A 13683-nucleotide genomic window follows, 5' to 3' on the forward strand; every position below is an offset into this window, starting at 1 on the left:
AACATAGAAATTGGCAAAAGCTACAAATCAAGGCTTTTTCATTTTCTTGGAGAGCCAGTTGTTAAACATTTACCAGCATACCACTATATATGATATCTTTTATCATTTTTTTCATTAAATGGTAATTTACTAATAATAAAATAAAATAAATTTTAAATGTTTTAAAAGTAATGATTTTTAAATGAGTTGTTCTGTCTCCTCATTTAGATTGCAAATTATCTGGGGAAAGGGCCATTACTTTCTTTACCTTTATTGCCCCAGTGCCTAGGAACTTATAAGCACTGAATAAATAATTGTATGTGGAAGGATTGATGTCCTAAACAGGCTTTGTGTTTTGAGGAGTAGGAGTGGGAGAGTCAAAAAGGAATGCAAAAAACAAAATCATGTTTTGAGTTGATCCTAACACTGAATTTTGTGTTCAGAATTTTGGGTGTACCATATATTATTTTTTCCTTCTGATTTTGTATTTATTCTCAAAATTTAACTATATTGAAAGAGTTATATTAAAACCAGTGACATAATCATAGCCACAAGATTATAATCTCAGGGATACAGGATTTTATGGTGGTTGAACTACAGACAAAGATGTATTTTCACTGCTGCAAAACTGCAGCAAAATTAGCTGGAGTTGCAGGATTTCCTTATTTACCATTTAAAAAAAACTACCTTAAAAGACTGTTAATTTCCAGCGATATTAATCAAGCTCAGGAACTAATTTATTGTGTGGAATGTGATGAGAATTTCAACAGGAGTTTTAGACCATACATGAAGAAAATGCTGCCTCTGCAATGTACCATGTAGTATTTCTGCTCATGCTGTTACAGATAAAATGAATCTTTGAAGCCAAAAGCATCTAAATCTAGGATTTCACCTAAGCAAAATACATATTCTAAAAATATTTTAAAATAAGATATCTTTTACATACAGTAAAATATACAAATCTTAAAAGGAAAGCTTGATGAATTTTCACAAACATATAAACCGCTGTTACCATCACCAGATTAAGATATAGGCATTTCCACCCTGCCAGAAAGTTCTCTTCTGCCCCTTCCCTGTTGATACCCATCCTTCTCATATTATCTTTATGACTTCTACCACAATAGATTAATTTTGCCTGTAAAAGACATATTTTATGTCTATTTTTTTATTGTTAACAAATATATAAAATGGAATGATTACTGTTTGAGGACTAGTTTGGGACAAATGAATATAAAACAGATAGGTGATTATATATTTATTAATAATAATGATTAGATATCACTTTCAGGCATCTAGCCATGCTTTCTTAAGGTGATTTTTAAAATATCTTTAGGAACCTCTTAGGACTTGTCAGTTAGCTACTACAATTTTATTTACTCTGCCTACAGTTCACTTAAACAGCATAGCCATTCTGTATGAAGAACTTTTCATAAAAAGAAACATTTTTTATTCTTTGAGCTCATTGTTAGAGGACTAAGAGACCAAATTAGACAGACAATTCTGTCAAGAAGTTTATGATCTAATGTCTATAGGATGTACATATCTTTCATCATTCACCACTGCTTGCTTTATTAGGCTTTCTCTCCTAAGTAGTATGTTTAAAGCCAGCTGAGGATTGGAATCTGGTTCTCCACAACACTTACCCTATGGTTAGCTCAGCCTAGTCAAAAGAAAAAGAAAAGATGTTTCCTTTGACAGTGGGCCACAGGGATGTAGCCACAAAGCCAAATGCTCTTGCTCAAGTGGAACATTGTAGGCCCTGAACATATGGTTTCTGGGAGAAGCCTGAAGGGTGTGATTTTCTGTAATGTGTCTGCGCAGACAAGATGGACTTCAGAGGCTGGAATGATAATTATACTTTGTATGGTCTAGAGTTTTCTTGCTTTCCAAGTTGCTTTTTTTTTTTTTTTTTGTGGTATGCGGGCCTCTCACTGTTGTGGCCTCTCCCAATGCGGAGCACAGGCTCCGGACGCGCAGGCTCAGCGGCCATGGCTCACGGGCCCAGCCGCTCCGCGGCATGTGGTATCTTCCCGGACCGGGGCACGAACCCATGTCCCCTGCATCGGCAGGCGGACTCTCAACGACTGTGCCACCAGGGAAGCCCTCCAAGTTGCTTTTGAGAAGGGGCAGAATGTGAATGGAATAAGTTCCTCAAGACAGCATTCTTATGGTGCTGCTTTCCTGGCCTGCTCTCCAACTCTGAACACAACAATTCTGTGTATAATTGTCAGCTGGGGTCCTGGCTAGAGATGGACTATACCCTCTGCAACTTTAATCCCTTCAGCAAATATTCCATACTGCCTATTGCTGTTGGCAGTCAGCATCCCACCTCACTATTCCCCTGGTGGAGTGTAACAAAAGCCTCATGAAAGAAAGGTTAATGATTTCTATATCTTCCCTTTACATTTTAAAAAAAAATATTAATCTATCCAAGAGACTCCTGTTTTCCTTCAAAGATATTTCATTCAGCCTAGTCCCCTAATATCCCAAACTTAAAACTGAAGTTAAAAAAATTTAATCTGAAATTTTGCCTAAATACAATTTCTCTTTTCTCCTAATTATTCTTTCAAACTTAATTTTAAATGAACTCAATTAAACAAATATCTCTTGGGTTCTATTGTGTGCCTGGCACATATCCTAAGTCTTGAGGAAGCAACAACAAATAAGAAGCTCACAGTTTATTAGGCAGAGGTTCTCAGAGTGGCTGGGGTTACAGAGAAAGGGCAGACCTGGGAACATTTTTCTTTTCTTTCTTTTTTTTAAAAAATTCCCAGTGAATGAGAATTTTGAGAATCACATGTAGTGAATATTGTGGTGTGACTTTCTCTCCAGCCTCTATTTTTCTTTTCTTAGAAACTTCCCTGAATTTTCATTTTGGTAGACACAACGACTTCATACACCCCTGGCTCTAGGGTGAGGCATGAAGTTCAGGCTTAAAGTAGATTTTATATTCTCATGTTTGGATCTCAGTGATTGGTTAATGGTTGTACCACTGTAGGAAAGCCAGACTCAGAATGAGGCTAATACATTGAAGACTGAGACCTAGAAAGGAATGACTCCTTGATCAAACCAATCCTGAAGCCCACAGAAACCCTAGACTTTCTAGTTTCATTAGTCAGTAAATCCCTTTTATTTTTAAATTTGTTCTGTCTTAGGGTAAATATTAAGCTGCTATAACAAATAGACCAAAAAAAAAAAAGAAACCCAGAATTAGTTGCTAAAATAAGATGGTAGTTTATTTCTTTCTTGTGTTATAGTTTGACTTGACCATCTAAGGCTGAGGAAGCAGCTCTGCTCCATGAGGCTGTCCAGGGACCAAGAACTCTCCATTTTATTCCTCTGCTATCACTAGGGTTACCTCTTTTTGGGGAATAGTTGAAGCTGGATCACTGCCATGTCTATACCCCAGCCTATAGGAAAAGGGGAAAGAGAAGCTGGAGAGATATATCCCCAGTGTTTTCAAGACCAAAGCCTAGAAATGGCAAACGTTATTTCTATTCACATATTGGTCTAAATTTAATCACATATTGGTCTAAATTTAATCACATGGTCCTATCAAGCTACAAAGCAGACTGGGAACTGTAGTCTCTATCTGCATGCCTAGCTAAAACTTGATTACTAAGCAAGAAGGGGGAGATAGATTTAGGAGACAACTAGCAGTGTGTCACACGGTTTACATCTAGTTTTCTGTTACAACATCAAAACTTCTGAGACATCATTATTATAAGAGGAGAAATTCATGTTAACATTTTTATGTAGTGAGGTAAATACTATAGAAACACAAAAAGCAAAGCATTTTTCCCCTCTTAGATCTTGCTTTAAGGATAAAAATTACAGATCTATGAAACTATTTGTAGGGCACATTTAAGCCATTAGAAGGTTCTTGGGGATGTCCAATAATTTTTATTTGATCCTTTGTCTCAGTTCCCTCTATCCTGGTCTATTACGTGCTTTTCATTCAGTTTTCTGCTTTACTTCAAAGTACAGTCTCCAAAATGGTCTTTTATTGAATATTTTGAGTTGTCTTTCTGAGCACATACAAAACTAAAAATGTTTTCCAATTAATTGTTGCTTTTATTTGTTCAAACAAGAGTACGGAAAAAGTCAATGGCATTTATAGAAAGGTACCTCAACCAACCAAAAGTTGGTCAATATTTTTTATACTCATTGGGCCATCTATGTGTAAAATGGCTCATTTTAGTAATATAATTTCATTTAAAAATCACAATAGTGGAATGTTTTAGTTAAAACCTGAGGAAACAATATTACAATTTTACTTGAAAAAATTTACTTCCTTTTAAAAAATGGTAGCATCCAAGAGCTTATAAATGTTTTAAGTAGGCTTTATTTTTTTTAAGATTTTATTTTTTTAGAGTAATTGTAGATTTACAGCAAAGTTGAGAGGAAAGTCCGGAGTTCCCATATACTCCCTGCTCCCACACATGCATGGCCTCCCTCTTTATCAATATCCCCCACCAGAGTAGTACATTTGTTACAATTGATTACCCTGCAGTGACACATTATAAGCACCCAAAGTCCATACTTTATATTAGGGTTTGTTCTTGGTGTTGTACATTCTACAGGTTTCAACATATGTGTAATGACAAGTATCCACTATTGTGGTATCATACAGAATAGTTTCACTGCCCTAAAAATCCTCTGCACTCTGCCTGTTCATCCCTGCCACCCTCCTACCCCTGGCAACCACTGATCTTTTTACTGTCTACATAGTTTTGCCTTTTCCAGAATGTCATATAATCGGAAACATACAGTATGTAACCTTTCTAGGTAAAGCTTCTTTCACGTAGTAATATGAATTTCAGTTTCCTTGAGATCAAGAGAGCTCAAATATAGCCATCCCCTTTTTTAATAGTCCAGCTAAAAATTTTCACTTGAAGTAATGTTTTTTCCATTTAAAATATTCCGATTCCACATCAGATCTAAAGTGAGGCTTTTAAAAGCTTTGGGGATTGATTACTAAAGTTTCTCAAGGAGCTGTTTTCTCCCTGTTGACCTCCACTATTTTATTTTCATACTTAATCTCGAAGATTTGCTTTCCTACTAAGGGAATTTCCCATGTAGCATCACTTCATTCTCTTTACAAATCCTGTGGTTTATAGATACAAACATACACAAATATACATTTATTTACAAATATGTATATAATTTTAAATTTTAAGATTTTAGTATATTTAAAAAATGACAAGAAGTTTCCCTTTACCCAACACATCCTTAGCAATTAGGCCTATGGCTGTTGCCTTTTTTATTCATCTTCTGAAAAGTCTTTCTTAAAACAGTTATTAGTGCAGCAATAAGATGAGTTATGACAACAAGTAACAATACCTCCAGTATTTGCTAAAGAAAAATTTAGTAAAGAATCACAATTATTAATCAGTTAATGTCTTATTTGTTTACAAGATTCTGTGTAATGACTATATTATATATTGTATTGGCATGTCATTAAATTTAATTCATATTAATACAGAGGTAAAGAAGTAGAACTGTAAAATAAAATATTTATATTATCTGTCTGAATTCCAAGTTGAGATACTCATTGTATGCCATGTATTATTTGTTACCAATCAGAAATCATAACGTAGCATAATTTTATGTCTGGGAAATTGCAGAAGTTTGAAGAAAAATATATTTCTTCTTAAGTTGTTTTCCTACATTGACATATAATTCTTAAATTCACATAGCATTTTGAAAGAGGTCTATTCATCTGTAAAATAGTTCAAAACATATACTTCCACTTTACAAATTCACTATTTCAATGTCAATGACAGATGCATTGAACATTGGTCAACAGTTTCAATGGTCTTCAAAGTAGGGCACCGCCACACCTTAATTGCTATGCAAATTGGTCCAGTGGTGTGTGGGGAGAAAATGTTAGAACATATATTTCTTGTTAACTTTTGAAAATCTGATCCATTTAAAATGGCTATTTTTATGAATTCTTATAATATATACAATATTAGTACAGGAACACATGTATGTTACTTATAAATAAATAATGGATGTACTGCTTCTTTTTTCCTAATAGTATTGCTCAGTTTAAAAATTTTGTAGACACTGTCTCTAGATATAAACTTCATTGTTCTCTTTTGTATGACTTTTACCTCATACAGTGCTTGACAGAGTAGAGATGCTCAGTAAATATTTGTGAATGAATAATTAATCAGAATGGGTAGAGAAGGGCCCCATGCATTACTTAAATCTGGGAATGCCATGGAAACAGGCCCAATATATAAGTAGGCAGAGTAAATGGTTTTCTTTTTTTTTTTTTTTTGTGGTACGCGGGCCTCTCACTGTTGTGGCCTCTCCCGTTGCGGAGCACAGGCTCCGGACGTGCAGGCTCAGCGGCCATGGCCCACGGGCCCAGCCGCTCCGCGGCATGTGGGATCTTCCCGGACCGGGGCACGAACCCGTGTCCCCTGAATCGGCAGGCGGACTCTCAACCACTGCGCCACCAGGGAAGCCCAGAGTAAATGTTTTCCAGACCTTTTTTTCAGGACACTTAGACTTAGTGATTGCTGTGATACTGCATTGCCCCAGGAAGCACAGAGCCTTCTAAAACGCATTCCCCCCCATTTATAAACTTTATGCAGAATAAGAACAAAAATAAAAACAAATAAATAAACATAAGTGGTTGATAGGCTAGAATTCCGTTTGGACTTAATGAAGAGGAGATTAGGGAAGAATTTACTATTGACTCTAAAAATGTGGAAAGGGAGCAAAATGAGGTGTTGACACAGATAGAAAACCATATCTTCTGCTAATGTTCAAAGCCTAAACCTTAAGAAGGAATATAATTTAAATTTGTTATAGATCTTTATACCTTTAAGTTTATATGGGTTTCTTAGAGTCTTTAAAATTAAGTAATACGGAGAAATAGAAATTTAGGGGAGAGTTCTTTTTAGAAAGGAATGAGTGACTGCATAGCTTCTCATACAGAAATTATAGCCCTGCTGTTTAGGAGGGAATGCGAGTATTTTCTCAGGCACCTGCACTGTGGTCCTCAGCAAGGTGTAGGAAAGGAAGGAAATAAGATTGCTTATGTACAGTTAAACTTGATGATCAAAGCAGAGGACATATGCAAAGTAACTAGAAAGACAGGAGTCTTGGCTGTCCCCAGACTGAATGAATCACCATGTCCAAAGAAAGGCTTGCCAATAAGGTGGGGCTGTTCAGTCAAGGAGCACCCGCTGACCTAGCAGGTGGACTTCATAGTGTTTGATCTCCAGTGAGTCCTGGTATAGTTACGGATGCAGGGAATATTACCAGTGAACTTTAAAGGGTGTGTTTTTGCTTTTTTTTTTTTTTTTTAAAGCAAGACCTTCCCCCTTCTGAGGTTCAAGTTAGTGTTTCTGCCTGATCTGATTTCATCCCAACAAGGAGCCTTCTGAACAAAGGTCCTTTTTCTGATTTGGCTGCTCACAAGGGCTCACTTACAAGGAGAAAAATATACTGATTATATGAATTTGGGTTTTTCCTGATTCCTGTGATAGTGGTTTCTTAAACTAATTAAGTGGCTTCTGATGATGTTTGGAGTTCAAGCTGAGAAGGTGACCATGCTGAAGAGCCCAGCAGTCCAATCTAAGAGAGTTCTTACTCTGCATGAACTGGTGTCTTCTTCTAGTTCACATTCATTTTAGGAACCATGAATCTTGCTCAGGTCTTATCATTCCTCAGTGAGGATAAAAGTGAAATATTTGGCATTGCAAAATGTTGAAAGGCTGGACTGAATCCAGGATTTGTCTGTCCGATGAACCAGCCTTTGCTTAAAGAACTTAGCTTGGCTACCTCTTCTGTGCTCTCTCTCCCTTACCCGGGAAGGAATTTGAACACAAAGCACCAAGTCCTTTCACCTCTGTGTAAAAGAACAAAGAAACTACAAAAAACTTGAAGAATAACTTGGACATGTGTTATGAGTTTTCTTAAAAGGGTGGCACAGTTATTTCACACTGTGCATCATATAGCAAGCCACCCCCCCACACACATATCTATTAGCAGCTCTCCTTCTCCACGTTTTCACCCTTGAGCAGCTATTTAAAAATGAGTTTCTCTCCCCAGCCTTTCTCTGCAAGTAGTTCTATCACCCACATAGCCTGAATTTCAGTCCTCAGCCCAGACCCTTCCAAAATCCCACCTAACATCTGGCTTGCCCTCTCCTGAGAATAGTGCATTCCTCATGCTGAGCAATCCCCCTGAGATGCTGGAGAAAAAAACCTTTTACCTCAGCTCAGCAGGGAAAACAAAAACCTCCTTAGAAATAGTCTTTGACATGATGTGTCACTTTTGTGTTAAAAATAAGCAAGTATCAGATGGATGATTTCTTACCTTAGCATAGGCACAAATTCTTTAAAAATATGAAAATAGCATATTGAGAGATTGATTATTCAAACCTTTGAATTTGGTAACAAATGACCCTATCACAGGAAAAAAGAAAAGGGCTTTGAAAAGAATTCCAAGGGATATTTGAAAGTATTTAGTAATGAAGAAATAAAAGAATTGTGTTTTTTTCTTTTTGCGGCACGTGGGCCTCTCACTGTTGTGGCCTCTCCCGTTGCGGAGCACAGGCTCCAGACACGCAGGCTCAGTGGCCACGGCTCACGGGCCCAGCCGCTCCGTGGCATGTGGGATCTTCCCGGACCGGGACATGAACCCATGTCCCCTGCATCAGCAGGCGGACTCTCAACCACTGTGCCACCAGGGAAACCCAGAATTGTGTTTATTTTTGATATTACAGAGGTAATTGTTAGAAAAACCTTCCTCTTAATCTCAAGCCATTACCCAGGTTACTGTAGTTTTATTTTTTTATTTTTAATTTTTATTTTTTTGAGTTCATTCAGTCAAAATTTACTGAGCAGCAGCTGTGTGCCCAACATTGGGAATACAGCAGTGAACAAGATGGACACGATCTCTGCCCTCATGAACTTACAATCTAGCAGCCAGCCAGCCAATTACATCCATAATTTTAACATTATTATTGTAATAAGTGCTCTGAAATAGGCATGGTGCTAAGAGAAGATTTAACAGAAAGTCTTGACCTGCATCAAGAAATCAGAAAAGGTCTCTTTGAGGAAGAAACACTTAGGATCAGCAAGGTGGGAAATGCAAGAGTGTTGTAAGCAGGGAGAACAGCCTGTGTGCCGGCTCTGAGGCAAGAAAACCTTTAGTGAACAGAAAGCCAGGGAACAAAGAGGGGTGATGCAAGGTAGAGGCTGATTTATGCAAGGTCTTTGTATTTAGGACTTTATTCCAAAAGCAACTGGAAGCCACTGAAGAATCTGAAGGAGGAAAGTTAGGTGTTTAGGTTTGTTTTTCAGAGCTCACTCTGCTGTGTGTGGAGGACAGAGTGGAGTTGGGAGGACTGGTTAGGAAGTTATTGCAGCAGTCCCAGACCAGAGGTAATGATAACAGCTTCGAGAAAAGAAGATGGATTCCAGAGATGTTTAGGACATAGAATCTACTTGGAGAGTGACTGGGTGTGTGAGGAGAGGGATGTGTTTCTAGCAAGAGGTACTAAAGTAGGAAACTCTGGAAGAGGGATGAGTTTGGGCAGGTCCCATAGGCACAGGCCCTGTGGCTGGGGTTACAGCAATAGCATATTTGGTTCTCAAATAGTTTAGGGTTTAGTTGAGCAAACGAGATACACATGAAACAACTGCAGGCGGATACAGATGTCTCCACCTCTGTCCATGCCGTTCATAGTCAGCCCCTCAGCACACTCCTCTGCAGCCTACCCAGTGTCTCATAGGGGGCCACCTTCCACAAAGGTGCGCTCACATCTCCCTGCTTTTTTGCCTGCTACTGTCAAGAAATTAACCTGTGATGCTCATTCCCCTTCCCTGCTTAGGTCATAGGGGACCAAATCTGGCCACTGCCCTCCATGGTTGTCCTCTTTTGAACACCAGAAGTTTTCTGACTTAATTAGCACTTCTCTTTACATCACCTCTGTCAAGCCCCTTCTTGTAGAGTCACCATCTGGCAAAGTCGACCCTGTCTTCCTCATCTTCCCTTCAGAGGCCCAGGCTCATCATGAATATACATGCTGTTGCCTCCTTTTTGCTCCCCCTTCTAAATGGTCCCAATCCAAAAGCCCTTTCCCACTCTAATTTTCCTGGAGTCAGTATATACCCACCTCTTTGCCTCAGAAAAGTCAGAGGAAAGTTTTGCTATGGGATTAACCACGAAGTAGCCTCAATAGCTATGACTCAGCTGACACATAGCCTTCCCTGTGTCCTCTCTGCCACTGCAGAACTCTGCTATGTCCCTTGCAAAGACAATAACTAAAAAAACAAAACAAAAAAGCACAACACCACAGCTGACTACACAATAGGCCTGTAGGTTCCCATTGTGCAGTGAGCCTGGTCATTGAGAAGAACATAGACTTTGGAATTGGGAAGACCTGGGTTTGCAATCTGGTTACTAACTGGTGTGCCTTTTGTGCTATTATATCTTACTAAGCTTCAGAATATTTATCTGTAAAATAGTTGTAATGGTCTTATGGGTAGTTGTATTAAATGAGGTATATAAAACACATAGCATAATATCTAGCCTGAATTACCTGGTGACCATTCACTTCCTTCATTCCTCTTGGGTTTCAGCTGCCAAATACTGTTCAGAAGAGAGATTAGCCAGTTTTATATGGCCAGTGATAGACATTTCCTATTCCTGTCTTTGTAAATCCCATCTTCCTGCAGCCACCCTATTTCCATCATTGCCAGAAAAGTTCTTCCATCCCTCATCCCTGTGTTGGACTTCTCTTTCTCTTACTATTGAAAAGTTCTGCCTGAGCTCTCTCTGACTATCCTCTTCTACATCTCCCTGATCTAAGATATTTTATTTTCTTGTATCAGTCCTAAAAATTAATTCACTTCTAGCATTCTTCCTAACTTTCTCAGAGTCAATTGTAATTAACCCGAGGAATAGGACCTTTACACTTCAGTCGGGCATGGGAACCTCAGGCCAGCTCCCAGAGCAGAATGGAGGTCTATGTCCAGGTACTGCCCTCCCCTGATCCCCACCTCTTTTCCTACAGGGCACAGAAACAGCTAAACTCAAAATATGTCTTGAGCCTACGTGAGCATACATCTCCCTTTCTGTAGCTCTGTGAGGTCATCATTGAAGTACAGCAGTACTGCAGGTGTGTAGAGTGTACTATCCATATTGAGATAACCAAATTCTTCCTCCTCATTCCAGATGCCATTCTCTTCCAGGGTATAATCCATGTCAGGTTCTCCCCTTCATATTTCCATGTGTAGCTGGCAGCATGTGCAGCATAGGGGAGATAGCTGTGTAGGATTTCCCACATTGATTCCCGGGCCCCCACCTCCGGTGTGTGCTCTTGCGATGTGAGCGTGTTAATGATGCAGGTATTCCGGGTCTTGGCAGACAGCCGCCCCACCTCGTAACGCGACCCCTGCCACCAAGGCTTCCCGAAATCATTGGCCCAGTCTGAAAGGGGCAGCTGAGGCGGCACGTGCAGAAAGCAGCCCCGGGGGATGCAGTATCTCAGGGAACCGGTCAGCGGATCTGTGTGCTTTGCCGATGTCTCTGGTGTCTGGATCAAACCAGTGGCTGATGTCCTGGCCCGCAACTTCCACGATGGGTTTCGGCAGCAGGTCTCCCTTGTACTCCTGTAATAACAGCGTTAGGTCGTACATGTTTCCCAGGTAAGACAACCCAGAGGTCTTCCGGCTGGTTATGTTGGGCCACCTCTGCTGGCGTGAAAGAGTGACGCTGAAAATAGTCAAAGTCTGGCCCGGCCACTAGGCCCCGGCGTGGCATGGCTCTTGCTCTATCTGTCACCGACTCCTTTAGTAGCTTCCTCGCTTTTCAGCACGCAGTCACTGCTGCATCCTCCCTCTCGTCCAGGAGCTAAGGTGAGCGCGTTTATCCACTCCAGGTTACTGTATTTTTTAAAAATATATTTAATTTGGAGGTCTTTTATATTTCTCACATTATAACTATACTATGAGTTCATTGTACATAATTTTTCCCCCCAACTTTAGAGATATAATTGACATATGGACTTGGACATACATGTATATATTGCAAAATGATTACCCCATAGCATTAGCTATTGCAAAATGATTACCCCATAGCATTAGCTAACAGCTTCATCACATTACATAATTACCATTTCAGTTTTGTGGTGAGAATACTTAAGATTTACTCTCTTAGCAACTTTCAGAGGTCCTTGTATTTTGTTTTTACCGTATTCTAGGGAAAACCACTTGGCTAGACTTGGCCCAATGTCAAGCCATGTGATGCTACATTTCTTGGAACTTCATTTTCTTCATCTGTAATGTAGGATTAATATTTGCCCTGCTATGGAGATTAAATGATATTATTAATATATGTGTAATAAGGAAAATTTTAACAACTGATACCACAGTCCTTCCTAGGGAGAAAGTTAAGGGACACTTGCCTATATGCTAGAACATAAGGTGAGAGTTTGAGTTTTTTTACCCTCAAAATTATTTATCCCTCCAAAAAAGACAGCAACCTTACATTCAAATCTCATAGGACATTATTTCAGTAGTATCATGTTGGAGGACAAAAACTATTTGCGGGAAGATCAGCCTGAAACCACTTCAATCAATGTTAATTTCAGTTGTTTATAAAGGTCACTCAAGAGAATTGGTTACAAAAAAGGACACAAGGAAATTTAACCCAGCTGTAATCATTATTCCCCAGTACAAGCTCTCACTTGCAAGTGTTGAATGTCATTGTAAATACGGCTTAAAGGTCAATTTAAAAAGCAGAAAATTAAGTGGTTACATTATGGAGAACATAAATAACAGGTTGATTTTTATGGCTTGGGCTGACTGGATTCAGTATGCTGTACTTCAAATTAGTTAGAAAGAAATGAACTTCATGTGTTTTAGAGAACTGTGTTAGATGACTCAACAATGGCTCTATTGATGGCAAAGACACCTATGTCAAATATGAAGAATTTGTTTCCCCCAGTTCTGTGGAGCTCCTGCACTCAAGCCCTGCTGGCCTTTAAACGCAACTGCTTTGGGGATTCCTCCTCCGGATGCCAGACCCTCAGACTGGGGAGCCTCATGTGGGGCTCAGGACTCTCACTTTTGTGGGAGAAACTCTGCAGTCTCTTCAATAAATGGTGCTGGGAAAACTGGACAGCTACATGTAAAAGAATGAAATTAGAACACTCCCTAACACCATACAAAAAAATAAACTCAAAATGGATTAAAGACTTAAATGTAAGGCCAGACCCATAAAACTCTTAGAGGAAAACATAGGCAGAACACTCTTTGACATAAAATTGCAGCAATATCTTTTTTGTTCCACCTCCTAGAGTAATGAAAATAAAAACAAAAGTAAACAAATGGGACCTAATTAAACTTAAAAGCTTCTGCACAGCAAAGGAAACCACAAACAAAATGAAAAGACAACCCACAGGATGAGAGAAAATATTTGCAAGCGAAGCGACCAGCAAAAGATTAATCTCCAAAATATACAAGCAGCTCATGCAGCTGAATATCAAAAAAACAAACAACCCAATCAAAAAGTGGGCAGAAGATCTAAATAGACACTTCTCCAAAGAAGGCATACAGATGGCCAAAAAGCACATGAAAAGATGCTCAATGTCACTAATTAACAGAGAAATTCAAATCAGAACTACAATGAGGTATCACCTCACATGGGTCAGAATGGCCATCATCAAAAAGT

The 13683-nt window shown here is 39.0% G+C and overlaps 1 protein-coding gene across 1 annotated transcript; it reads right to left on the reverse strand.

Annotated features, from left to right (window-relative positions):
• Positions 1 to 11060: 11060 nt before the first annotated feature.
• Positions 11061 to 11772, reverse strand: CYB5D1 (cytochrome b5 domain containing 1; the record flags this gene model as incomplete). Its single annotated transcript, XM_079922825.1, is given in 4 exon segments — positions 11061 to 11215; positions 11218 to 11530; positions 11532 to 11663; positions 11665 to 11772. Coding segments are annotated over 4 exon segments (708 nt in total).
• Between the last annotated feature and the right edge of the window lie 1911 nt (positions 11773 to 13683).

This window comes from Stenella coeruleoalba (assembly GCF_951394435.1).
Source record: "Stenella coeruleoalba genome assembly, chromosome: 5".
NCBI classification, from domain to species: domain Eukaryota; kingdom Metazoa; phylum Chordata; class Mammalia; order Artiodactyla; family Delphinidae; genus Stenella; species Stenella coeruleoalba.